At 65.6% G+C, this 24,164-nt stretch overlaps 9 protein-coding genes across 9 annotated transcripts in view; 4 read left to right on the plus strand and 5 right to left on the minus strand.

Annotated features, from left to right (window-relative positions):
• Positions 1–125: 125 nt before the first annotated feature.
• Positions 126–3,301, minus strand: EMIHUDRAFT_417649 (alpha subunit of succinate-CoA ligase). Its single transcript, XM_005789983.1, has 11 exons — positions 3,028–3,301; positions 2,719–2,847; positions 2,468–2,572; positions 2,078–2,198; positions 1,955–2,036; positions 1,800–1,809; positions 1,610–1,731; positions 1,428–1,471; positions 1,192–1,293; positions 986–1,115; positions 126–920 (listed from the first exon to the last, which is right to left on the minus strand). Exons 1-11 carry the CDS (start codon positions 3,253–3,255, stop codon positions 815–817), a joined length of 1,179 nt encoding a protein of 392 aa, XP_005790040.1. The 5' UTR covers positions 3,256–3,301; the 3' UTR covers positions 126–814.
• A 535-nt stretch (positions 3,302–3,836) lies between these two features.
• On the plus strand, positions 3,837–4,211 carry EMIHUDRAFT_58471 (hypothetical protein; the record flags this gene model as incomplete). The annotated part of the gene is made up of 2 exons (XM_005789984.1): positions 3,837–4,004; positions 4,143–4,211. Coding segments are annotated over 2 exons (237 nt in total), but the record flags the coding sequence as incomplete, so codon positions are not given.
• Positions 4,212–5,790: 1,579 nt separating this feature from the next.
• Positions 5,791–6,862, minus strand: EMIHUDRAFT_225159 (hypothetical protein; the record flags this gene model as incomplete). Its single annotated transcript, XM_005789985.1, has 2 exons — positions 5,791–6,226; positions 6,324–6,862. 2 exons carry the CDS (start codon positions 6,860–6,862, stop codon positions 5,791–5,793), a joined length of 975 nt encoding a protein of 324 aa, XP_005790042.1.
• Positions 6,863–7,557: 695 nt separating this feature from the next.
• EMIHUDRAFT_225160 (hypothetical protein) lies at positions 7,558–10,993 on the plus strand (the record flags this gene model as incomplete). Its single annotated transcript, XM_005789986.1, has 4 exons — positions 7,558–7,852; positions 7,929–8,842; positions 8,945–9,408; positions 9,877–10,993. 4 exons carry the CDS (start codon positions 7,558–7,560, stop codon positions 10,991–10,993), a joined length of 2,790 nt encoding a protein of 929 aa, XP_005790043.1.
• A 229-nt stretch (positions 10,994–11,222) lies between these two features.
• Positions 11,223–12,016, minus strand: EMIHUDRAFT_225161 (hypothetical protein; the record flags this gene model as incomplete). The annotated part of the gene is made up of 2 exons (XM_005789987.1): positions 11,223–11,546; positions 11,612–12,016. 2 exons carry the CDS (start codon positions 12,014–12,016, stop codon positions 11,223–11,225), a joined length of 729 nt encoding a protein of 242 aa, XP_005790044.1.
• A 3,554-nt stretch (positions 12,017–15,570) lies between these two features.
• EMIHUDRAFT_361999 (hypothetical protein) lies at positions 15,571–16,500 on the minus strand (the record flags this gene model as incomplete). The annotated part of the gene is made up of 1 exon (XM_005789988.1): positions 15,571–16,500. A coding segment is annotated over one exon (853 nt), but the record flags the coding sequence as incomplete, so codon positions are not given.
• A 777-nt stretch (positions 16,501–17,277) lies between these two features.
• On the plus strand, positions 17,278–18,096 carry EMIHUDRAFT_225164 (hypothetical protein; the record flags this gene model as incomplete). Its single annotated transcript, XM_005789989.1, has 1 exon — positions 17,278–18,096. One exon carries the CDS (start codon positions 17,278–17,280, stop codon positions 18,094–18,096), a length of 819 nt encoding a protein of 272 aa, XP_005790046.1.
• Positions 18,097–21,509: 3,413 nt separating this feature from the next.
• On the minus strand, positions 21,510–22,097 carry EMIHUDRAFT_225166 (hypothetical protein; the record flags this gene model as incomplete). Its single annotated transcript, XM_005789990.1, has 2 exons — positions 21,510–21,902; positions 22,038–22,097. The coding sequence occupies 2 exons, from the start codon at positions 22,095–22,097 to the stop codon at positions 21,510–21,512; spliced, it is 453 nt and encodes a 150-aa protein (XP_005790047.1).
• Positions 22,098–23,311: 1,214 nt separating this feature from the next.
• EMIHUDRAFT_466986 (hypothetical protein) overlaps positions 23,312–24,164 on the plus strand; it is a gene marked incomplete at its 5' end in the record, with an annotated part of 2,833 nt that continues 1,980 nt past the window's right edge. The window contains one exon of the mRNA XM_005789991.1: positions 23,312–24,039. Within this exon, the coding sequence (XP_005790048.1) occupies positions 23,312–24,039 (728 nt within the window). The remainder of the gene's footprint in view (positions 24,040–24,164) is intronic.

Below are 24,164 nucleotides of genomic sequence, written 5' to 3' on the forward strand. Positions count from 1 at the left end.
CCCCTTCCCGTGAAACTTTAGGTTTTCGGCATAATTTTTTCAGAGGTGGTTTTTCAGGCCATTCCGACCGATTTGTGCGCAGACTTGGGCGAGGACTAACGACGGGCCTTACTCCGGGACTGCCCCCGGGCCGGGCGGCGGGGCGGTGGCGGCGCGCGGCGATCACACACACGCAGCGGAGAGGCGGAGGAGGTCAGCGCTCGCTCTCTCCCCACCTCTACTTTTCTCCTGTGGTCGCATCTGCAAGTGTGCATGCGCTTTTGCGCGTCGGCCGTCGCCCGTCGCCCGTCGCCGTCGCGCGGGCGGTCGATTTTTTGGATTTGGTTGTCGCGCTCGTCTCTGAAAAGCCGTGTCCCGTTCACCCGTGTATATAGGGCGATCGTTCCACCGCCAAATGTGTACGACAGGCCTCGCGATCGGAGGACGCCACACGGTGAAAGAAGCCCGCCGCGCCAACCCGCGGCGCTCTCACGCACAACTCGCGTCCCCAGGAACAGGGACAGGACACGAGCCAAGTCCCAAGCAAGACATGTGTGATCGCTCCCCTCCGCCGGCCGCAGGCCCTTAGTCCCTTCGCCCCCTCACGCAAGCGCGCCCCATATGCCCTCTCCAAGCCCGAGACTCCATCCCTACGCACGCCGCCGTCCCCCTCCAAACGCACGTGGCCGCCCACCGCTGGCGCGAACGGCTGCACACGCGCACCCGGAGCGGCGACGGCGGATTGCGGCTGGCTGGCTGGCTAGCGGCGGCGGCGGCGGCGGGCGGGAGGCAAGGGTCTCGCGCCTCTAGTGCCGTCCTCGCGACAGCCCGCGCTCTACAGCTTGTCGGCATCCTCAACGGTCCAGACCATCGCCGGGTCGAGGTAGACCTTCCCGTTCCCCTTTTTCTCCTGGTAGAACTGTGCCATGACGTGGCCCAACCTACTGCCACACCAGCACCGTCTGACCCATCCTTGGCAGACGCGACGCAACCACGCGGGCCCCGCCTGGCCGGCGACTTGGAGACCCTGCAGCCAGCCTGAGTCAGCGCTTTGATCTTTCCCTTCGCCGTGCCCGCGTTGCCCGCCGTGATCGCTCCCGCGTGGCCCATCCGGCGGCCGGGCGGCGCCGTGGTGCCTATCGAGGCCAAAAGGACGGCGGTCGAAAGACTCGAGGCGGCGGGGGACGGGGGACGGGGGCGGGGGCGGCAGACACGCGCCGGCGATGAAGTTGACGACGGGCTTGAAGTTCGTCATGTTCGCCTCCTGAATGAACGCCGCCGCCTGCTCCTCCGCGTCGCCTCCGATCTCGCCTGCTCGCCAGAGGCACGGGTGCGGGAGCGTCTCCCGCCCGCCCTCTCCAAGCCACGGAAGGAGTCTGCTCGCAGTCTGACGCGGCGCTACGTCTCGCGCTACATCTCGCTACATCTCGCTGCATCTCCGCGCGCACCGATCATGATGATGCCCTCCGTCTCCGGGTCGGCGTAAAAGTACCTGCGGGAGCACGGCAGGCCGGGATGAGCGCCTCGGGCGAGCCGTCGCGCACTGCTCGGCGCCGCGTGGCGTAACTCGAGCGCATCGAGGAAGTTTGTGGTTATTAATTCGTGATTATTAATCAGCCGCGTGGCGCACTCGAGCGCGTCGAGGAAGTTTGTTCCGTTGAATGGGTCGCCGCCGATGCCGATGACCATCGACTGGCCGAGCCCCTCGGTGAGGTCGACCTCGTCGTGGAGCGCCGTCGTCTGGTGCACCGCCTGAGGCGAGGTGACGGGGCCGGTCAGGCGAGGTGGGGTCGGGAGGGGGGAGGGGGAAGGTGACGGACAGACTCTCTGCTGGCGGGGCCTCTTGCGCTGGCGGGGCATGGGGCGATGCCTTCCCCCCCTCCCCCCCTCCCTCCCGCGGGAGCGAGGCAGGAGGCGCGCGGCGCTACTCGCAGCGCGAGGCGGGGAGAGGCGCGGGGCGGCGCGCGCCTCGTACGTCAGCGTGCCCGAGCGCGAGACGATCCCGATCTTCCCCTTCTTGTGGATGTAGCCGGGCATGATGCCAATCTTGCACGAGCCTCCGGCGGCGTCTTGCGGGTTGATGATGCCTGTGCGGCACGGGTGGCGGGGGTGGGAGGAGGGGGCGGAGGGGCGCGCCGCCTCCCTCGTCGCGAGGTGGCGCCCGGGCAGTTGGGCCCGATCAGCCGCGTCTTCGTCTGGCTCATCAGCGCTTTTTTTACCTGCGCAGAAGGGGCGCGACGAGGCGAGGTGGGGGCGGTCTGGGAAAGAGCGCGGCGATGCAGCTGCGGAGCGCGGCACGCTGAACCACGTCATGACGCGGGGGTGTCTCGGCTGTGTCTCGGACGTATCCCGGAGGCTTCTCGGCGGTGTCTCACGAGTGACTCGGCGATGTCTCGGCATGTCTCGGCATGTCTCGGCATGTCTCGGCATGTCTCGGCGATGTCTCGGCGATGTCTCGGAAGGATTGGAGAGGCGTGACGCGCTTCACCTGAACCATGTCATGCTGCGGCACGCCCTCCGTGATGCAGACTACCAGCGGGATCTCGGCCGCGATGGCCTCCATGATGGCGCCCTTCGCACCGGGCGGAGGCACCTACCGGGTGGAGGGAGAGGAGGAGGGAGAGGAGGAGGGAGAGGAGGGCAGCAGGAGAGGGGCGTGGGTGGCAGCGGCGGGAGGGGGGAGGGCGTCGTGCGGGGAGGTGCCGCCCGGCGGGGGAAGGGGGGAGGCGTGGAGCGCACGAAGAGGACTGCGGCATCGCAGTCGGTCTCCTTCTTGGCCTCTGCCATCGTAGTGTAGAGTGGCAGCTCAAAGCCCTGCGCGTCCATGTCTGTCTTCGTGCCGCCCTTCTTGGGGTGCGTGCCGCCGACCTGTCCGGTGCGGGATGGCGATCGAGTGGGCGCCGAGAGCGCTGGGGCTTGGCCACGCACGCGGAGCGACAGCCGCCCCACCCCCGGAGCATACGTCACGTGGGATTTGCGATGCGGAAGAGAGCGTGCGTGGGGGCAGAGAAGTTGGGCGTCGCTCGGGCTTCGCGGGACGCGTCGCACATAATTGGAGCCGTAGTCGATCCCCCCCTTGACGTGGAAGGCGCCCGTCTTACCCGTGATGCCCGCACAGATGACCTTTGTGTCGGGGTAGACGGCAGGCGGCGGCGCCTTGCCGGCGGCATACGCCTTTTTAATGACGTCCTTGTGCTTGGGCTGGGTGCTGAACCCTCTCCGCGCCAGCTGCGATCGGCCAATGGCGCGCGCCGGGGCAGCTGCTGAGCTCCGCATATATGGCGGGCAGAGGAGGGCTTTGCTGATCGTCGGCCGATCAAGTCCTCGGCGTCGGAAGCATGTTTTTCTTTCTCGGCGAGATATCTTTATCCCTAGAAGGCCGTCCGGGCTAACAAAGGCCGTCCGGGCGAACCAAACCGCGAGGGGGGGACGGCGAGTCGTGTAGGAAGGGAAATTCTCTTCATCACGCAAAGATGCGGCGCGGGGAGAGCGACAAGACACCACACCACCACCTCCACAGTTAGAGCAACCCTCCGACTGCGCCAGGCCTAAATTGGCTCCCGCTTGTGCGGGCGCACGTCATGTGGCCGCGGTCGCGCTTGCTTCTGCTCGCGCTGCTCCTGCGCTGTATCGCGGCGGTGACCTGCCGCCGACCGGGGCCCCGGCTTCGCGGCGGAGGCGGCCTCGGAGGGAGGCGGCCTGGGCGGCGGCGCTCGAGGCGCGTGCAGATGGTGAGCAGAGAGGACGCCGAGTCCAACGCGCGGCTGATGGGCGCGCTCTTTGGCAGCGCCGAGGAGGCGGCGGACGCCGCCGAGCACGACCAGTCCGTCTCCTCGCACCTCAAAGTGCATCGCGACGAGGACGGCGACCTGGTGCAGCTTCGATTCGTGTACGTAGACGAGGTGGACTGCATCGGCTGCACCTATTGCGCCGGCGTGGCGCGAAACACCTTCTTCATGGAGGAGGAGGCTGGGCGGGCGCGCGCCTTTCTGCAGGGCGGAGACGACCCGGAGGCGAGCGCGAGCGTATTATATCATATTATATATTATATTATATTAGAGACGACCCGGAGGTGAGCGCGAGCGTCGCAAGGCGTGCGTGCGCCGGCGATCTCTCCTCACCGCGCTACTCGCCCCTCCCCGCCCCGCCAGGTGATCGCGGAGGCAATCGAGTGCTGTCCCGTCAACTGCATCAACTACGTCGACTATGAGAACCTGGAGATCCTCGAAAAGGTCTGTTCCTTCTACAGCCGAGACACGTCCGACACCTCCGAAATTGGGACGCTTCCGAGACACCTCTGAGACACCTCTGAGACACGAACGAGACACCTTCGACAGTGGGAAGGCCTTCCGAAACACCTCCGAGGCACCCTCCCTTCCCTCTCCTCACACACCTCTCACGCACCGCGCCCACTTCCACCAATCCCGCACCCCTCCTCTCCCCTCCCTCCGCCGACACGGTCCGCCGACACGCTCTCCGGATGCTCCTCCCGCCAGGAGAGGGACGGCGATGGGGTTGTCCTGAGGCCAAAGGGGTGCGGCGGACCGCAGCAGGTGGAGACAAAGTCGACTCACGGGTGCCACCCCTGCCCTCTCCCCCCTCCCCCTCCCCCTCCCCGTCGAGGCTGCAGCCACCGGCCCCTCCCCGACACGCACACAGCCGTCCTCCGCACCGGCCCTCGCTCACACACGCACACGCGCCGCCTCCCAGAGGCAAACCACTCGCGCCTAGACCCGTGCCTAGACCCGCGCCGCACGTCCGCCGTCGCAGGAGCGGGAACGGAAGAGGGAGGCGAGCGGCGCGGCGGCGGCGGAGCGGGAGGAGGAGGAGCGCGCCACGCTCGTCGACGCCCTCTTCGACGGCGGCGACGCCGACGGCGGCGACGTTGTCGATCCACTCGCAGAGGCGGAGGCGCGCAACCAGCAGGCTGCCGGGGAGCCGGTGGCGGCGGAGAAGGGGGCGGGGAACGCTGCCGCCTTCGACACGCTCTTTGCGGACGACTACTTCATCCCCCCCGAGCCGCCGTAGCCGCGCGGCGGCGTGCGCCGCGCGGATCGCGCGTCATAGGTGTCAGGGAGCATGTCTTGAGTGCCGTGGTGTCGGAGCAGCGGGGGAGGCGCCGCGCAGGAGCTGCGCCCTCAGCGCGCATAGGAGCAGGTAGAGGTCACACCATGTAGTTGCGGCTCCCGGCAGGGGACAAGGGTCGCGTGGCGTACGATGCTACGGCACGCTCCTGCGAGTCTCTCCGTACTCCGACGGCCCGTGGGCTCCTCCGCATTTTAGCCAGTCCGGTCCGCGTCCGGGTTTGTCCGCGCAGCGTTGCCGTTGCCCGTTGGGGATGCCCAGTTCGACTGCCGCAGTTGATGGGTCGTCCGCCCTCGCCGCATGCAACAACTATCAGCTATCACATGCAGTGTTGACTTGTACCATTAACAGAGCTGCTAGGCTGGTGAAACAACTCCTGTTGTGAAAAACACACACTACATCAAATCAAATGCGAATCCTTTTTTTATCCCCAGGTCCCCAGCGCCCAGGGCAGGATTGAGAGACCACTCGCGACCCGGTAGCGCGTATAACGTAGAGCCGTATGACACGAGCGGCGACACGACCCACGAGCGCACGAGGTCTTGTCGTTTGTCCCTCTCTCAAGTGGTCTCGCGTCTGCTGTGTGGCAGTGCGCCAGTGCGGGCAGCTCCCCGCACATCTCTCTCTCCGGACCGCTCTCCGGTGGGCCACTCTCCTCCCCGCGTCTCGAGCGCTGGCGACCCTTTGTGTGTGACGCGCCCCGCCGACGCGCAGCCCCGCCCCCCGCTACGCCTCCTCCAGCAGCGGCACGGCGGCCTCGGACAGGTCGAGGTTGTACAGCCGCGCCGCGCCGAGCACCACCTCCGGCAGCTCCTCTTGCCGCTGCCCCTCTAGCACAAAGGCGAGGTCCGCCACAATCAGCTTGGAGACCGGCCGCACCAACCCGAGCACGCGGTTGGCGATGGCCTCCTTGCTGATGTCCATGTCGACCTCCACGTACTCTGGCGTAGAAAAGTAGCGCTGCGGCACGCCCCGGCCACCCTTGGCCGTGATGGCGGGACGCGACGGGCATGCGAGACGCAGCGTCAGGGGCGCCCGCACGAGCCTCGGGATGAGCTTGAAGCGGTCGTTGCGGAAGTCGTCGGCTGCGTGCGCGAACCGCTCCAGGAGCGCGGCTGCGGCCGGCGACTCCTCCTCCAGCGTCTCCAGCACGCCAAAGTACCTGCGCGTCGGGGCAGGGGGTGGGCTGGAGGAGGGGGAGGGTGTGGGTTGGGCGGGGTCTTTGTGAGGAGAGTGGGGAGGGGGGTGGGCTTTCACACATGGCGAGGTGCACGACCCACTTCCCCGTCGGGATGACGACCACGACCACCACGATCCTCGAGAGAGGCGACTCGCAGCGCTCGTGGAGCGTCGAGGTCGGGGCGCCGGGACGGCCAGCCACGTTGGCAAAAAAAGTCTTTGCTCGAAAGAGCTCCACAGCCAAGAGCTGCGAGCCGCACGCGGACGGGACCTTCTTCCGGTCGCGAAGGTAGTTCTCGCCGCGGATCTCAAAGCCGTTCGGTGCGATGGCGCTCCAGCAGTGTCGGCCGTCCGCTGTGACCTGCTCGTCGAGCTCGTACGGCGAGCGCTCCACCGGAGGCGGGGAGACGGCCGATCTGCGGGTGACGGACGAGCGTCGAACCATCGCGTCGGCGAGTGGCTCTGACTGGAGACTTAATAGGAGCGGGACAGCGCTCGATTTGCGAGGGTCGATGAGCTTCACGCTCTCCTCGGCAGCAATCGTCAGCCGTTGGTGAATGGTCGGCGCCGGCGCTGACTCAGACTCGCGTGCATATGATTTGCTGTGCCCGCAGCCCATTGTGGCCGCTGCTTCTCGCGCCACCCTGCGTCTCGAAGGAGGCAAAGACTACGGCAAAGACCGGCCCGCACCGGCAAATACCGCTCTGACAACAGTTGCCCCAAAGAGGGCGCGTTCTTTGCCACCACAGCAGAGGGAGACACCAGGGTGCCGTGAGGGCGGAAGAAAACTGCGGGTACCCCAGGAATTGCGACTCGCCGCTTTCCTCCCGCTGTGATTCTGTGTGAGCTCTGTGTCTTGATTTGCCAACAATATACCTAACACTAACCTGCGAGAACCCTTCGGTCGCTCATTCATCGCAAACCCTGTCAGCAGAGTCCTCCTACGGGAAGGTACGTAAGAGCCACATACACTGAAAAATCCACACGTCCTACCTTCCTACATAGGAACCTATGCACCCACACTTGGGGACTAGAGCATATGCACAGACAGACAGACAGACAGACAACAAACGATGGGGACACGCGCTCAACGCCAAAAGGCAGAAACCTCAACTTGTACGAAAAACTAGCTTACTGCTCTCTTTCTCAAAGGTGCGTCCCCGACAGCCAAATTAGGCGAGCGCTTTTTTCATAAGGTAAGCCAGCGCCAACTTTTTGCGCACGTCCCTTGCACCCGCAGAAGACCACAAGATGTGTCTGCGACGTCTCGCGCTCCTACTGGCCTCCGCCCCTACCGCCCGAGCACATGGGCGGATGTCATGCCCAGCGCCGCGTCAGATGCGCGACCACACCATCGACGGCGACGCCTGGACGCGGTGGGTCGGAATGACGGGGGGCTCCTACGCACCTGGGTTTGGCAACTCTCAGAGCCTCAACTCCGGAGGCCTCAACCCGGCGCACGCGAGCCCGCACTCGCGAGACCTCTGTGGTGGGACGCTTGCAAACGGATTCAACGCGGGAGCGCGGTATGGCCCGACGGACCCACGCGGCACGTTTGTCAGCGGTGGCTTGATGGTGGTGACTATCGAGCTGACTGCCCATCACAGAGGTGCGCTGCCAACCTCTACGCCCAGTGCACCGATTGCCCACGTTTGCTGCACCCACGCCGCTCACCCGCCCCGCAGGCTGGTTCGAGTTCCGGCTCGCAGTCTTGGACGATCCAGACAAGAGCGTCCCCATCACGCAGGAGCTACTCAACGAGCATGTGCTCGAGATCGACCCCTCCACGATCGACTACGAGCGAGTGACGGACTATCAGGCAGTGAGAGCGTCAGTCCGGTGCCCCTCCAGCGGCGGACACAGCGACCCATCCGCCGCCGCACTCACCGCAACGTTTCCTCACGGATCGTGCTGCAATGGCGGTGGCGCGTGCACCCCACCAGACGCCAACCGTGATCGGTACGTCGTTGACGACGCCGCGTTCGGCAACACATACATGATCGCCCTCAAGGTGCCGGTGGGCATCTCGTGCGAGCGCTGCGTCCTACAGTGGTACTATCAGACGGGCAATCGGCCCGACTCTTACCCAGAGGCGTTTTGGAACTGCGCCGACATCAGCATCGAGCCAGCGGGCTACGCCGGAGGGGTTGGCTGTGACTCTCCGGGGCCAAAGGAGATGCCTGTGACGCCGGCACCCACGCAGCCAAAAAGTGGGTGGTGTGAGAACCCATGGCAGGGCGGCGACTGCATCGCTTGCGCCACCGACATTGACTGTCCAACGGGGCGTGCTTGTTGGTCAGAGTCATCCTGCGACTACCCGATCAAGTGCGGTGAGACCGCGGCATGCCAAGGCGCAACTTGCGGCCCGACGTCGGAGCTGTGCTCTGGAGAGATGGAGGCGTGCTCGTCTTTCGCCGCTTCGTGCCAAGAGTGGTGCGGGGCGTGTGCAGCGACGGCAGCGTGCGCCATCGACCTTCCAGACTACCCGGCGGGGACAGTTCGGAACGACTGCTCCTGCGACTGCTCCTCCTGCGGTGGCGGCACTCCATTTGACAGCTGCATCTTTCAGACCAAGGCTCCATTACCTCCTCCGCCCTCGGTCTCGACCTCGCATCCACCGCCCACCTCGCCGAACCCACCGCCGCTACCCCAGACAACAGGCACAGGTGATGTCTGCACCACCGCCTGCGCGCATCCAGAGTGCGGCTGCGACCTCACTGGAGCGTCTTGGTGCGATCGCGCTGTGCACTGCCACGACAGCACTGACAGCAATGGGGCGTGCAACTGGGGCGTGGCGTGCACTCCGTCGTCCCTTGCACCACCTCCGCTGATCCCTCCGCTGCCACCCCTCACCATGCAGCCTCCGGCTGAGCTGCCGCCCGAGTGCAAGCCATTTTGCGCCATGAAGACCCAGGGGTGGCTGGACAAGTGCAAGTGGAACGGCTGCCTCGGCTGCTCGCAATGTGACAGCCTGCCCGTCTGCGAGGCCTTTTGCGACGCCAAGACCCAGCAGTGGTCGAAAAAGTGCAACTGGACAGGCTGCTCGGGCTGCGCCCAATGCTCACGGGCAGCACAGCCGCCCAACTCCCTAGCCTCACCCTCACCATCGCCGCCGCCGCATTGCGAGGCCTTTTGCGACGCCAAGACACAGCAGTGGTCGAAAAAGTGCAACTGGACACGCTGCTCGGCCTGCGCCCAATGCTTACCGGCAGCACAGCCGCCCACCTCCCTAGCCTCACCCTCACCGTCGCCGCCGCCGCATCCGTCGCCTCCCCCGCCGCATCCGTCGCCTCCCCCGCCGCATCCGCCGGCAAGTGGCGGGGGACAGTGTCTGTCCACAGGCTATCATGCTGGCTACACCGACGCTTGGTGCGACATCAACTGCAACCACAATCCTCCCAACTGCCCCGCCCTTCACTGCACCCAGGACTGCCTCGGTGGAGGCGGGGAGGGCGCACCGCCACCACCTTCACCTCCACCACCCTCGCCGTCCCTGTCGCCGCCACCCACAATCTACGCGCCGCCTCCGCCGCCCTCGCCGCCCTCGCCGCCCTCGCCGCCCTCGCCGCCCTCGCCGCCCTCGCCGCCCCGCGTTGTGCAGTATTACGCGCAGTGGGCTGTGTACGGGCGCAGCTTTTACCCTCGTGACGTGCGCGTCGACAAGCTCACGCACATGCACTACGCATTCTACGAGGTGACATCCGACTGCCGGGCCGCATCCATCGATGAGTACGCCGACTATCAGCTCTCGCAGACCGCCGCCGGCCGCATGGTGCGGGGCAACATCGCCGCCTTTGTCGCCCTGCGCGAGGAGCAAGCCAGCCTCGGCCACACGCTGCGCCTCATCCTCTCGCTCGGCGGGTGGACCAAGTCGACGCACTTCTCCGAGTGCGCAAAGACCCAAGTAAAGCGGCAGGCCCTCGTCAGCTCGGCCGCCGCGTTGCTAGACCGGACCGACTTCGACGGCCTGGACCTCGATTGGGAGTACCCGGTCTGCTGCGGGTTGGATAGCAACGGCGTCGACCCCGCCGACTGGGAGAATTACGTGTTGCTGCTGCAGATGCTGCGCGCGGCGCTGGACGTGGCGCACCCGACGGAGCACAAGGAGCTGTCGATCGCGATGGGGATGAGCCCGGCCGTGACGGGCATCGCGCCCAAGGCGGCGCTCGCCGACGTGCTCGATTGCATCTACCTGATGACCTATGATTATAATGGCGATTGGAACGACTTCACTGGCCACCTCGCGCCTCTCTACCCCGATCCCGCCTATCCCGGAGACCCCGACTTCCACATCTCGTGGGGCGTGGCCGAGTGGACCGCCGTGGTGCCAGCCTCCAAGCTCGTTATGGGCATGCCCTCGTACGGCCGCTCGTGGCACGGCACGACTGAGCTGTTCGGCTTCGGCGCTACGCCCGGACCGGGGACCTACTGGGAGCCACCCGACAGGAAGGAGCAGCCGGGCATCCTGCGGTACGACGAGATCACCTCGGACCGATTCGCTGGCTTGACTCGCGGCTGGTCCGACATCGCCAAAGTGCCGTATCTCCAAGGCTACCTCGGCGGCCAGCCCACCTTCATCACCTACGACGACCCCGATTCGATCGCCATCAAGGCTCGCTTTGGCCAGGCGGCTGGTCTGGCTGGGATGATGTTCTGGGAGGCGTCCGAGGACAGCTCCTCCGTTTTGCTGCTGCGGGCCATCGAGGCTTGGAACGAGGGGTCGCCTCGCCGCTCCCTGCTGCTGTCGTGAATGTCGCACATGTGCTTTGTTGTGCCTTTAGCTGACGGGCGGCTGGGAGGCGTCGCGAGCCATTGGTGCCGCTGCATAAGCTCAACTCATGGACTCTCACATGTTCACACACGTTAAATTTTCATTGGTTTGCTGTGTTTCACGGTGAATGAGAGAGAGAGAGAGATGTGTGTTTCCTCTTTTCTCGACGTCTCTTCGAGTTGCGTGGCGTCCGACGGATATCTCGCCCTCAAGACCCGCGCTCGATTTCGAAGGCAGATTGCAAGAGGTCCCAAGCGTCATCCACGATCCAGTCGCCCATATACCCACAAAGATTGATGGTCTCCTTGGACATCGAGGCGATGGGGAAGGGAAGGAGGCGGTACGGGAAGCCTCTGTAGGGCAAAACCCCCTGCTCAGGGTCAAATAAGTCGATCCCCTCGGGGTTGAGCCGCTCGTTGGCATTCATCTCGCGCATCCACTTTGTGGGCGCCGCCATCAGGACCACTGTGAGGTCTACAGTGTCCTGCGACGACCTCGTGCCGTAGAATGGGTTGTCGAGCACCTTGATCCCCTACGAAGCGCAGGGATCGGGCTGTGGGTCGCCGCGAGGGGAATCGGATGGGTTGCTGTGCGCACCTTCAGCGTGCCCGCAATCGCCCGGCCCTGCGCCATTCTGTGCTCGAATTGCATGACCAGGTGATCAAAGGGGCGGCAGTCACGCGGGTCGACGCCGGGCAGCAGCGCCGCCGCCGCCGCGCAGTCATAGTCGCCCACGTCGTTGGAAAAGATTTGGTTGATGACGAAAAAGGGGCTGGCTTCGAGAACATCTTTGCAGCCCAACGCGCAGACGCGCGGCAGAAAGCGTGCGCATTGCTTGCAGAGCTCAGCCCAGAGGCTAGGAGTGCGGTGCTGAGACGTCTGCTTCGTCGGGATCCTGGGTAGACAGCCAAAGAGAGCCGCCAGCCCCTGAATCTTGAGTACGCGGAGGCGCGGGGGGCCCTGTGGCGTGAGGCACGTAGGCTCAAACAGATCGGACGGCATATTTGTCATGACGGAGGCGATCCGGCGCGCTCCTTTGGCAACCGTGGGAGCGATGGCCAGGTTCTCCAACACGCCGCCATCGGTGAACAGGCAGGTCTCGGCGTGCAGCGGCGCCGTCTTCACCCCGAAAACTCGCAGCACGCGGGGAAGAGGACGCCGGGAGCCCCGACCGCATCGCCGCCCATCGCGATGGTGGTCTCGGGCGAGAGGCGGGACGCGCCAGGAAGATGCCCGCACGGCGTCGCCCTCGGTGGGAGGACAAATCTCTGCGCGGGGACGGTGACGGCGTCGAAGAGGGTCGTGCGCTGACAACCCTCGCATCGCTTGCACCCACAAAGGCAGCCACAGAGGCTCTCCCCGGCCAGAGGCGGCAGGCGCATCCTCTGGTCGCGGCAGTCGGGCGTGCCACTGTCACGCGGAGGGCTGGGCGTATACGCCGTCGAGGCGTTGGCCGGTGTAAAGACCCAAGGGACGAGGCTGACGCCGCGAGCATTGCCAGGTTGGCCGGGGGCCCACTGCTCTTTGAGGGCTGTACGAACGGCTAGTCCCATGCGACGCGAGTCTTGGCGGTTGGACTCGAGACTCAACTCGGTGTTGAAGCTGATCCACTCTGTGTCAGGATCGGAAACGCCCGTTCCGTCCGGATCGGCGGTGGCCGAGATTGCAGCCAAGGAGACCGCCGCATTCCACGCCTTGAGCGCCCAGACGAGCAGCGGTCCGGTGAAGCGGGTGGGGTGGATGTTGCTCAGGGAAGCCATCGTGACAATCCCGAGCGGCATTGGCGCCTGTGGACGAGGCCACACGTAGTCCGATTCTGCCGCCCCTTCCGCCGCCGCGAGATCGGCGGCCTGCTCTTGGCTCGCTGCCGTGAATTTGCCCCTCCCGACGCCGAGGGGTCGGAGGAAGAAGTACCACATGAATTCAACCCACCACGACGGGTCGCCAGCCGCCCACGGCCAGCAGGCCGGTCCGACGCACTTTCCAAAGCCGAGGAGACGAAAGGGCGTGCCGATCGACGCAGCAATCGGGATGGCCCAGCAGAGGGTGGGAACGTACCACGGGCAGCCTCCGGGAGGAGGACAGCATGCTGCAGGGAAGGTCAGCATCCATCCATACAGTCCCCGCCCGTGCTCGACGTCGGGATCGAGGTGGTGCATCGCTGCGGGGGTGATGTCCCGGGGCCGAGTGGCGCGTGCAGTGTCGAGGAAGACGGAAGGATCCAGTTTCGAGTAGCAGTACATTGTTGCGGCGATGTAACCCCCGGAAGCGCCAGAGATAACGTCAAAGTTGTCGAGGGCGCTCTTGTTGCCACGCCGCCTCGCGGGCGGAGGAAGCGACTTTCTCGCAAAGCCTCGGAAGACGCCAAGCATCTCAGCTGGTGGCACAAGGCCTCCACCTGTGACACACAGAGCGACCTCGGGCGCTGCCTCTCCCTTTGGGAGCGCATCCTGTCTGCCTGCGGCTACGCACTGCTTGCGGACATACGCAGCCTTGGGCCGGGGCATGCTGGGCGGTGCCACTTGGTCTGCCGATTTTTGTGGCATTGTCAGCGCTCGGCCAGTGTCGAGGGCAGGCCGAGCCTAAGGCCCCAAGGGGCGGAAGCGGCCGCCGTTTTTTCACAACACACAAGTTTCGTGTCTTTTGAACACCGAAGTCGCGGTTTTCTTGTGCACTTGAACACATTGACACTCTAGTGCGGACCCATTCGGCGGCACTTGGGTGCCAGCGACAGGGACGGGTTGGATTGTGATGATGAGAGTGGCTTGGAAGAGGGTGCGAGGGGCGGGAGAACGGCAGCACTCTCTCTCTCCATCGGACCACCTCGAAGACGAGGCTGTTCAGCGAGGCGCAGCCTGTGGGCGGCTCCTGCCACGGCTGCACCTGACCGCAGTCGCCACCGGTCGACGGCAACAATTCGCTCGACGTCGAGGCCCGTTCCGATGACCGCCTCACGCCGCCGGCCCATCTGGCAGATGGCGGCGCCGGACCTGGTCTTTCGCAACGCCGCTGGCAGCGCGGCCCTCCGCGTGCGCTCTTGGAGCTCGTCCTCCAGGCGAGACAGAGCCACGAGGGTCCGCTTCTGGCCTGACCACCCAAAGTCCTCCGCCGCTTCCCGCGCGTCGGCCATCCTCCGCTCCTAAAGACGAGGAGGCACGACTGGCGCAACGTAGCTCGGGAAGCAATATTGGGATGAGCGATCCCTCGCTTCTCGGCCAGAGCCCCTACCGCTGTCGCTGCCGCGCGCCTGAAGACGGCGGTGGAAGTGCGGGTGCGCCATGCAAGGTGTGCCCGGCTTCAGCGCGCACAGCAGGGCGGGCAGCGAGGTCCCGATTACACACTCCGCGGCGAGGAGGTCTCGGTCGAGTGGCGACGAGGGGCCAGGGCAAGTAAACGAGGCGGCAGCCTGCGCGGTCAGGGGCAGACTGCGGGCGCTCCGAGTCATTACTTACGCGGGTGTGTGCCAGTCCGTCCCAGTCTGCGTACTTACGCGTCGAGTTCGTTTCAGGAATCCGAAAAGAAATCAGAAGGCGCAGCACAAAGAATTCCAAAATCCTTCTCGTGCAGGTGGGGACCCTGTCCTCCCCCCATCCCTTTAAATTTTTCTTTCTTTTTCCTCGCTGTGTGTGGCGCTTGAACCGCAGCGGGAATGGAACGCGTATCTGAGACACTCCTACGCCTCTGGCAACACCGAAGAGAAGGCCCGCCGCCTGAACATGAGCTGCAAGGCGCGCGGGCAGCCCGGCCAACCCTTCTCCCACAAGAGACCGGCCACGGCTACGTCAAGGCGCATCGCGGTTTCTACCACGACGCGATCTTTGTCAAGCGCAACAACTTCAACCTGCTGCTCCACGAGACGTTCGGCGGCGGCCTCTCGCCCACCGCCGTTCTCAAGCTGCGCCGCCTCGCGCGCAAAGTCGCGCGCGGCAGCGTTGACCGCACGGCCTACTCGCCCAAGCGCCAAGTACTCGCTCTCCTTTATGTCCCACCATGCAGAGCGCATCTCTCTCTCTGTTGTGCGAGGCGTGAACCGCGCCATTCGCTCTCACCTGGCAACCCTGTCTGCACGTCTCGCGCGCGCGTGAACAGGGCTCCAGGCCCCAAATGACGTGTGAGTGTTAGAGTTGTTGTCGTATCTGCCATCTCTGCGGCAGAGTCTCTGGATGAGGACGACCGCGGACCGACGCCGCGGCGGAACCCGCCCCCCACTCTGTAGTACAGTAACTACCTCAACGGGGCTGTTGGCGCAGGGGGAGGTGTCAATCACGCTCCCGGGACGCCGGAGAGTATCGGGTTGGTCTCCCCCGCCTTCAGCCCTGACCCGACGGGGACGCCACCACCCTCGCCCAGGGATCTACAATGCTGTCTTAAGGTCCGACAGGTTCGGCACCGGGCACCGCCTCGGTACACAAATGCGCCTGCGGGCGGACCCTTTACAGATCGGCACAGAAGACAGATATATCACAGCTCCCAGTATACGCACCTTATGTATATAGCAAGCCGCGTTGGAGCCGCTCCCGTGCGGGCAGGACCCTCAGCGGGGCACTGTCCCCGGTGATAGTATTTTGTTCAACGCGGGCTTCAACGCGGCAAAAGAGGCACGCACACAGAGATGCAAACGCTACACTGTGTGTCACCTCGAGGACGCGCCCTCCACGTGCTCTTCTTCATGCTCCATCCTCCCTCGCCGCCTCGATAGCTCGAGCGCCTCCGCGACGCCCATGACACACACGGTGCTGCCAACGACGATGCCCTGCACATAGACGCGAACCTTTCGAGCGCACGGAAGGGGATTCAAGCTCGCGGGACTGGCGACGTTCAGTGCGGCTGGGCTCAGAGAAGTAGAAGGGCAACACAAGTGTGGTATGGTGTGCGCCTGCATCAGCCGCTGCGCGCCGACGGCGAGCGAGCCGTCTCGCAGCACGAGGCACGCACTCAGCGCCGCGAGGGTAAGGATGGCCGCCGCCGGGTGCTCGCCCGCTAGGGCAGCCGCGCGCGCTGGCGCTGTCCCGCCGGCGAGCCAGTCGGCGAGGAGTACGATCAGCTGCCCTCCGCGGTGCTGCGGCTGCTGCGGCGGCTGCTTTGCCGCCGCCTCGCGATACCGTTCGGTGATGGCGCGCGAACGCTCCGCCGCGTCGGGCTCCTCCCCGTGCACCACCACACTGCTGCACAGCCTCTGATAGTCGCTACGCTGCTTCCGGCAGTCGGCAGTCACAGACGCCTGCGCCTGGCCGGTGATACTCGCTTCGCAGACGGCGACGCGTTTGGCGAGCGCGGCGCACCGCCGCTCCGCCTTGATCGGATCGATCTGCCGGCCAGAGGGATTGCACGCCGAGTTGGTCACGCAGTGCGAGCGCCACGCCTGGAACGGCTGCTTGCACGCGGCAGGAGCATGCTCGCGCTCACACGCGGAGACAGCGGCGAATAGGGCTGCGCAGCGGTCGGCGCAGCGCGCGTCGACGGCTTGGGCGGAGGCGGAGGTCATGAGTAGCCAGCCGAGAGAGACCAGGTGCGGCGCGGATGCCGTGGTTCTTGTGCGAAATTTCTTCATCTTGACATCTGTCCCGCGTCCACCCATACCGCGTTGGTGTCCAGTCCGAGCCTGACTGTTGTTCATCTTTCTACATACATACATACAGCTCAAACATTATCTAGCACTGCACGGCTCCTCGGGATTTCTGGGGAGTTGGGACGTGTGTGTGAGTGAGAGAGATTTTTGAAGACCAACAAGAAATCACGTCTCGCAGTGATTTGGGCTCGGCAGCTTGTCAGCCCTCAGCCGAAGCTGGGGCCGGTCCTCCCGTGGCCGAGAGAGCCCGCGCCGATGAGTTCGACGCGGTCGGTGTGTGCGTGCGTTTTTAGAAGCCAATCTTTTTCTTGTGCGTTTTGGTTTGTGCGTGCGAGAATCACGACTCTCACCCCCACGTGCCACGACTCGGAACGCGAATGTGACAGGACCATCGCGCATCGGGTCCTTCAGCCACCAAAGCGAGATCACCCTAGAGCCTGAGCCTGCCTCTGGCCGAGAGGAGGAAGCCGAGAGAGACAGGTGTGCAGAGAGTGAGTTTTAGCATCTTCTCACGTGTTGGTGTGCAGCGAATGAATTCTTTTGTGTGAACTTTCTTTTTTGCGTTAAAGGAGCATTCCTGGCCTGTGTAATCTAGCCCCCCTACTCGCGTGTTTACGAACTCTCTGTTCACAGCTGGAGTGGATTCCTTCCTGGCCGTATCGCTCGACAGGTGTCTTGCGCTTCACGCCCAGCAATGGCTCTTATCGCGCTGCTGCTGCTCCTCTCGACTGCCTGCAGTCACGCTCTGCGGGCTGGCGTCCCGCGCATGACTGCGCCGGCCGCCGCGGCTTCGTCGACACTGCGGCCGGACCTTGCCGCCGCTCTCGGCACGGAACCGGAGAGCGGCATGGCTGACGAGGCGGCGATGCTCGCGAGCTCCACCTTCCCGATACCGCCGGACGAGCTGGTCAGCCTCGCAAAGGCGTTCACCGCGGCTCAGCTCGCAGGCACCGCCGACGGGAGCGGTGGCAACCCGGACTGGTTCGCCGAGGACTTCCGCTTCGTCGCACCCGTGGTCGGCCCGTACGACAAGGGCCTCTTCATCGACTCGCTCAAATCGTTCGACCTCAAGACCGCGTTCCCGAGCCTGAGCTCCAACTACCACCACTTCCGCGTCTGCCCGTTCAAGCCGAACCGCGTGTGGTACTCGGTGAAGTACCTCGGGAAGAATGATGGCCCCGTGCTGGGGCGGCCGGCGACCGGCAAGTCGGTCGAGTCTCCGGTTCAGGCGCACAGCATCACATTCAATGAGCAAGGCGAGGTGACCAAGTTCACGATCGGTTACGTGATGGACAAGGAGGAGGGCAACACGGGCGGGCTCGGCGGGGTGTTTGGCCTGTTTTGGGCGATCGGGTACGGCTTCCCCTTTCCCGAGGCGCAGCCGTACAAGCCGTCGCCCGTGTACGGGACGCTGCAGAGCGTAAACAGGGCCATCCAGGACGCCTTCAAGGCGAGCCCGGCGTTCAAGAGCGCGGTCCAGAGCGTACTCACCACGCTGGGCAAGCGAGAGTGAGTTGTGCTTCTGTAGAAGCTAGTGGATTTCGTTAGACGTGGAGGAGGCGAATTTCTTCTTCACTCTAGATAGATAGCGTCCTGGTTCCGGCTCCAACCCGGATAGGGGGTGTGTCGCCACTGGCTGGCCCCTCCCCAGATAGGTAGGTAGGTTGGTCTTGTTTCGCCCAAAAGCCAAAAGGGCCCTGCAATAGGTAACGGCAAAAAAGAGGAAAAGTGGTGACAGGCCCCCTATCTTGCGGAACCCTGGTGTCGGGAAGAGAAAAAAGTACAAAAACAGGGGGGAGCGGGAAGCGATGCTGGGACCCCTCTTCTCCACCGTCGCCTATGCACGTCGCACTGCTCCATCACCTGCGCATATCGATCGCCTGCTCGCAAGCCACTGGCGACGCTTCGACGCAGTGCTCGACGATGACGAGGAGGCGTTCGTGGATCGCCACGGCCTCCCGGCCGGCGCAGCGGCGCCACCTCTCGGACACGGCTCATCCGCCTACGGCGAGGTGACACGCGTCGGTGCGCGCCAGCTCTTTGCCGCGTTTGGTCTCGACTCCGGCGGCCGGCACTGCTCGTTCGCCGACCTCGGCTCCGGCACGGGAGCGCTCGTGGCGCAGGCGTGGCTCGAGTTGCCGTATCTCGAGCGTTCGGTCGGCGTCGAGCTCTCGCCGACGCGCCACGCGGCCGCCACGAGGTCGTGGGGCCGGCTGGCGGCCGACGACTCGGCGGCTGAGCTGCTGCGGCGGCCGGGCGAGCCCGAGTTTACGCTCGGCTCGATGCTCGAGTGCGGCCTGTGCGGCCTGACGCATGTAGATCCGTAGCTGCGTAATGAACATCCCTGCCATCATCTCACACTCGAGACGATCTCGTGTTTGGCAGTGTCCCATCGCATTCCAGGCGATGCTTCGAACACACGCTGCACGACACACCGCCGCCCCGCCGCCCCGCATGCACGCCCGATGTACATCTCTGCACCTCGAGGTGTACGTCGCCTCCCTCTGCATGGACGACCAGCTCCTCTCCGAGCTGTGGGGACGGCTGAGCGCAGCGCCGGAGGTGTGTGCGCCCTCAGCTGGGCGACACACCCTCAAAGAAGGAGCTCCGCCCTTTACACAACGCGCGACCTCGGGTCGTCCTGCCCGTGCTGGAGAGGGTCATGGGTGCGGGTGCGTGCTGCTGAGGACGCCGCGCAGCTGAGTCAGCGCATGCGCCTCCGCAGGTCGAGTGCGTCGCGTCGCTCCGCGCCTTCCCCGCACCGCTCGGTCGCGCCGACGCGTCCGCCGCGCCGAGGGCGGTGCGCGCCGCCGCTCGCCAGCCTTCGGCGCCCGCCCATGACACACAGCCCGCGACGCGACCACCGACGCGTCCGCGACGCGTCCACGCAGGTGGCGGTGGAGACGGCGGTGGTGGAGACGACGTGGACGCCGGAGGGGCAGGCTGGGACGCCGGTGCACTTGTACCGATTCGGCGGCCGCGGTCGCGAGGCGGAGGCGGAGGCGGAGGCGGAGGCGGAGGCGGAGGCGGAGGCGGAGGCGGAGGCGGAGGGCAGCGAGGGGGTGGGGCGCGGGGCGCGGCGAGGCGGAGGCGGAGGCGGAGGCGGGGGTGGGGGGCAGAGGCACGCGGCGCCGCGCTGCTGCGCCGCCGCGCTCGACGACGAGGGCAAGGCTCTAGGCAAGGCTCTAGGCAAGGCGGAGTGGCTCCGCCTCCTCGCCGAGGCGGAGGAGCGGACCCGCGACCAGGCGCCCGCTCCTGCGCAGCCTGCTCCTGCGCAGCCTGTTCCTGCGCAGCCTGCTCCCGCGCAGCCTGCTCCTGCGCAGCCAGCCCCCGTCGAGGACGATGTCGCCGACGTGCGGCTAGCCGACTCGTGGGCTTCCGCCAAGAGCCTCGCGGGACGGCCCGTCTTCAGCCAGCCGAGCAACGTCGACCCGTCCACGCGCATCGAGGTGAGCACCGGACGCGTCGAAGTCCCCACTGGACACGTCCATCACACGTGCGTGACATGAGTCGTGCCACACGCCACACGCCCACCGCCCGTCCAACAGGTGCACGAGCATGCCTCCGGCTGGCGCTCCCTCGTCTTTGTCGCGAGCGAGCGCGTGAGCGTCCAGTCCAAGGCGAGATATGGGCGAGATATGGGCGAGATACGGAGCGCGTGAGCGTCCAGTCCAAGGCGAGAGGTGCTCCAGCAGCCAGACCAGCGCACATCCACACACCGCACGCGCACGCAAGCAAGCGTACAGCACGCACCGCGCCACGCAGACGCAGCCCAACGACGCTCGGACTGCGGCAGCTGGACTGCGGTGCGTAGGTGCGGCTCGACGGCGGCTCCGGCCTCGCGCAGCCGTATGCGATGCCGACCGAGTACCTCAAGTCGATGGTGGCGCTCGCGCTGAGCGCGCTCGCGGACGTGCGCCGCCTCGAGCGCGCCTTTCCCTCCTCGTGGCGGGTGGAGCAGCGCGCCCACCGCCTTAGGTGCCGCGCCTCGAGCGGGTCCTCGTGCTCGGTATGGGCGCCGGCAGCCTCCCCTCCTACCTCGGCCGCTGCTGCCCTGAGGCGGCCGCCGCACCGCCCCCCCCGCGCGCGCTCTGGCAGCGCTCCCGAAGCCGCGTTCCGAGCCCCTTGCCTTGGGTCGCTGGCTAGGCGCGACTCGTCGACGCCGTCGAGCTGGACGCGACCGTCGCCGAGGCGGCGCAGGGACCGTTCGGCCTCGACCCAGGCCGCCGGCGCCGTGCGCGCGCTGAGCCCTCCCGGCGCTTTTGCCGCACCAGTCGCGGGCAGCGTCGCTCCGCCATAGGCAGAGTGGCTGTGCACGTGGACGACGCCGCGGCGTGGCTCCGCGGGAGGGCGGCGGCGGCGACGGCGCGGGAGCCATACGACCTCGTATGCGTGGACATCGCGGACGGGAGCAACCGCATCCCAGAGACGTTCTACTCGGCCGCCTTCCTCGCCGACGTGCGCGCGAGCCTCGCTCCGCACGGCGTTGTCTGCCACAACTTCCACTCGGGCAAGGCGGACCTCGACCGGCGCCTCGAGGAGGCTTGCGCCGCGTACGGCGCCGCCTTCCCCGGCGGCGCGTGCCGCGTGCCTTCGCCCGCGCGCCGGCCCTGGAACACGATCGTCGCGGCGAGCCCGCGGCGGGGCGCCTTCTCCTCCCTTGAGGAGCTGCGCGCGGCGGCGCGGCGAGCACGAGAGCAGCGCGGGCTGCCCTTCGACGCGAGCGCGCGGCTGGAGGGACTGAGAGAGATTTGAAAAAAGGAAAAAATTATGAAGTAGTCAACACTCTTTTTTGAGCACGTGTGTACCGCTACAACAATGAACAGACAGACTGAGAGATACTGCACACATATGCGGCCGCCAGCAGCAGCACGCAGCAGGCACGCAGCAGGTGGAGGCTGGAGCACAGGCAGCGGGTGCTGCGTCTTAGTCTGGGGCGCGGGCCTCGACGACTCGCTTGACTGCCTCGTTGATGTACACGTAGTTCCTCGCGACCTTTGCGAAAGGCATCCCGAGATTCAGAGCAGGGAGGAGGCCGGTGAAGTCCTCATAGTGCTCCATACGTGTCCTCGTCTCCGATTCGGGGGTCAAAATGATCCAATGGTTGCCGTGGAAGAGGCCGCAAGGGACGCCGCCGGCCCAATTTAGGAAGTGGCGGTCGTGATCCACGGCCAGAATCTGGCACGCGTATTCTTTCCAGGTGCCGTCGCCGTCGAAGGACGCGAGAAGCCTCGCATCCGTCCCGGCCGGGTTCTCATCGACGTCTTCAAACTTGGTCCACGCGTTCCACTCGCCCCACGTTCGCAGGTCGCTGACTACCTAAAGCTTGCGCGGCGGTTGGTGATGCGCGGCGAGAGGTGATGCGCGGCGAGAGGTGCTGCGGGGAGAGGTGATGCGCGGCGAGAGGTGAGTTGTGCGACTGCCAAGGAAGCGGCGCGTGGACGTGACCCGCACCTTCCAGACGCTGCCGATGGATGCATCGATGATGATCTCAGTACGGATTGTTCGCACCATCCCAAGCGGCGGGCGAGTAGGATGTTGGACAGAGGAAGAGATGCGGCCAAAACGAGCGACGCAAGACAGCGGCGCATGCTGGGTAAGACCATCAACGACCTCCGACGCTCGCCTTTCTACGTAGATTTCTTTTATCTGATCCTTTTAGGTCCTTATATCCACCCTTGTAAGTCTCCTGTGCCGGAGCGCCGACTGAAGCCGCGAACGATCTCAATCAAACTCGGCCGTCCGCCGCAAATCGTCGGGGCCTCGGCCAACAGCCGGCGCGCATGGAGCGCTCGGGCGAGGGGCGAGAGCGCGAAGCGCCACCAGCCACCGACGACGAGGATGCGACGCAGCCGACCACACAGGAAGACTGCTGGCGTCGTGCGGGAGTCATCCGGCAAGCGCAGCCGACAGCGCAGCATCACCAGAAGATCACCGCTGGGCTTGCAAGCGGACAAACAACTCTAACACTCACACGTCATTTGGTTGGGGCCTGGAGCCCCTGCAGACTGTAGTTTATGGTGGTTTGCCCTGTTCACGCGCGCGCGAGACGTGCAGACAGGGTTGCCAGGTGAGAGCGGCGCAAAGCGAAGGGCCGCCGCCATGTCGCAAGGGGAGCGGGCGGCGAAACGAATGACCGATCAGCGGCGACGCCGCCATGAGCAGCGTGGGAACCTGTGTGCCCAGGGGAAAAAGCGTTTAAGAAAGAAAGAAAGAAAACGGACAACCCAAGGGAGGGATGGGAGGACGGCACGCCGCCACCACACAGGGATTTTAAGGAGAGGGGTGTGGTGCGCTAGCCGTCGCCCACCCTTGGGCGTCCGCCTCTTTCTAACTCCCTTCGCAGTCCCTCGCCGATTTTCGCTGCAACCTTCATGCCACCTCTCGCGGTCGTCCCACTCTCGTCGTTCTCCCTCCTGTCGCTTCCTCCTCTGTCGCGTCGCTCTCGTCTCACGTCTGCCTCGTCCTGCGACGACGCCGCCGCCGCCTGCCGGTCCCTTGCTCTCGCGGCTTCTCCCTCTCTCAGGAAAAAGAAAGAAAGAAAACGGACAAACCAAGGGGGGATAAAGAAAGAAAGAAAGAAAACAGACAACCCAAGGGAGGGATGGGAGGACGGCACGCCGCCACCACACAAGGGGGGGATGGAAGCCGGGTTCGGAAAATTCTTTTTATTAAACGCCGTAGACGGCCGTAGACGGCGCCGGGCACCTTGAAGGCTCCCACAGGCTATGTCCAACTTGACGGCGCACCCGCACGCGGTGACGCCGCTCAGCTTCGTGCCCGTCACCCGGCACCCGCAGCAGACCCTCCGGCGCGGCCGCCGGATGAGCCTGCTTCCGGGGTGGCAGATGTCGGGCAACCTGCACACGCTTGGCTACTTTTCGGCGCCCGTCTGCCTCGGCTCGCCGTCGCGGCAGTTCGACCTGATCGTCGACACGGGCTCGGCGCTCACGGCGCTCCCGTGCGAGGGCTGCCCGCACTGCGGCTCTCACAAGCACGGCTCCGTCTCGGGCGCGCGCTTCTCCGAAAAGGCGTCGTCGACGTCCGAGCCGGTGGTGTGCTCGCGGCCACCGCGCGGGATGTCGACGTGCCGCAGCTGCGACGGCGGCAAGTGCGCCTACTCGGTCTCGTACACCGAGGGCTCCTCCATCCGAGGCCACCTCGTCTACGACTCGTTTTGGTTCGGCACGGAGCTCGGCAACCGCGCTGTGCGCGCCTCGTTCGGCTGCCAGACGTACGAGTCGGGGCTCTTCTACTCGCAGGTGGCGGACGGGATCACCGGCATGTCGCAGGGGCAGGGCTACGGCCCCTGCCTCTTCGACTACCTCCGCGATCAGACCCGCGCGCCGAACGTCTTTTCGATTTGCCTGAGCGAGGAGGTCGGCGCGCTCGTGCTCGGAGGAACGGTGCCCCCGGACCTCAAGGCGGAGTGGGTGCCGTACTCGGGCTCGTCCTCGTACGTGGTCGACCTCGTCGACATTCGCGTCAGCGGCGCCTCCATCGGCGGGCCGATCCCTTGCCTGGCCCTTGCCTGGCCCTTGCCTGCACCCTCCCTGCACCCTCCCCTTCCCCCCCCCCCGA

The sequence above is a fragment of the Emiliania huxleyi genome (assembly GCF_000372725.1).
Source record: "Emiliania huxleyi CCMP1516 chromosome Unknown EMIHUscaffold_123, whole genome shotgun sequence".
Taxonomy (NCBI): domain Eukaryota; phylum Haptophyta; order Isochrysidales; family Noelaerhabdaceae; genus Emiliania; species Emiliania huxleyi.

Excerpts from the sequence above, each read along its gene's own strand:
- EMIHUDRAFT_417649 (XM_005789983.1), bottom strand. The coding sequence starts at position 3,255 with ATGCGGAGCTCAGCAGCTGCCCCGGCGCGCGCCATTGGCCGATCGCAG. Across the intron at positions 2,848-3,027 it reads TCGACTACGGCTCCAATTAT|GTCGGCGGCACGCACCCCAA; the intron begins GTGCGACGCGTC and ends CGCACCGGACAG. Across the intron at positions 921-985 it reads GTCTCCAAGTCGCCGGCCAG|GTTGGGCCACGTCATGGCAC; the intron begins GCGGGGCCCGCG and ends GTGTGGCAGTAG.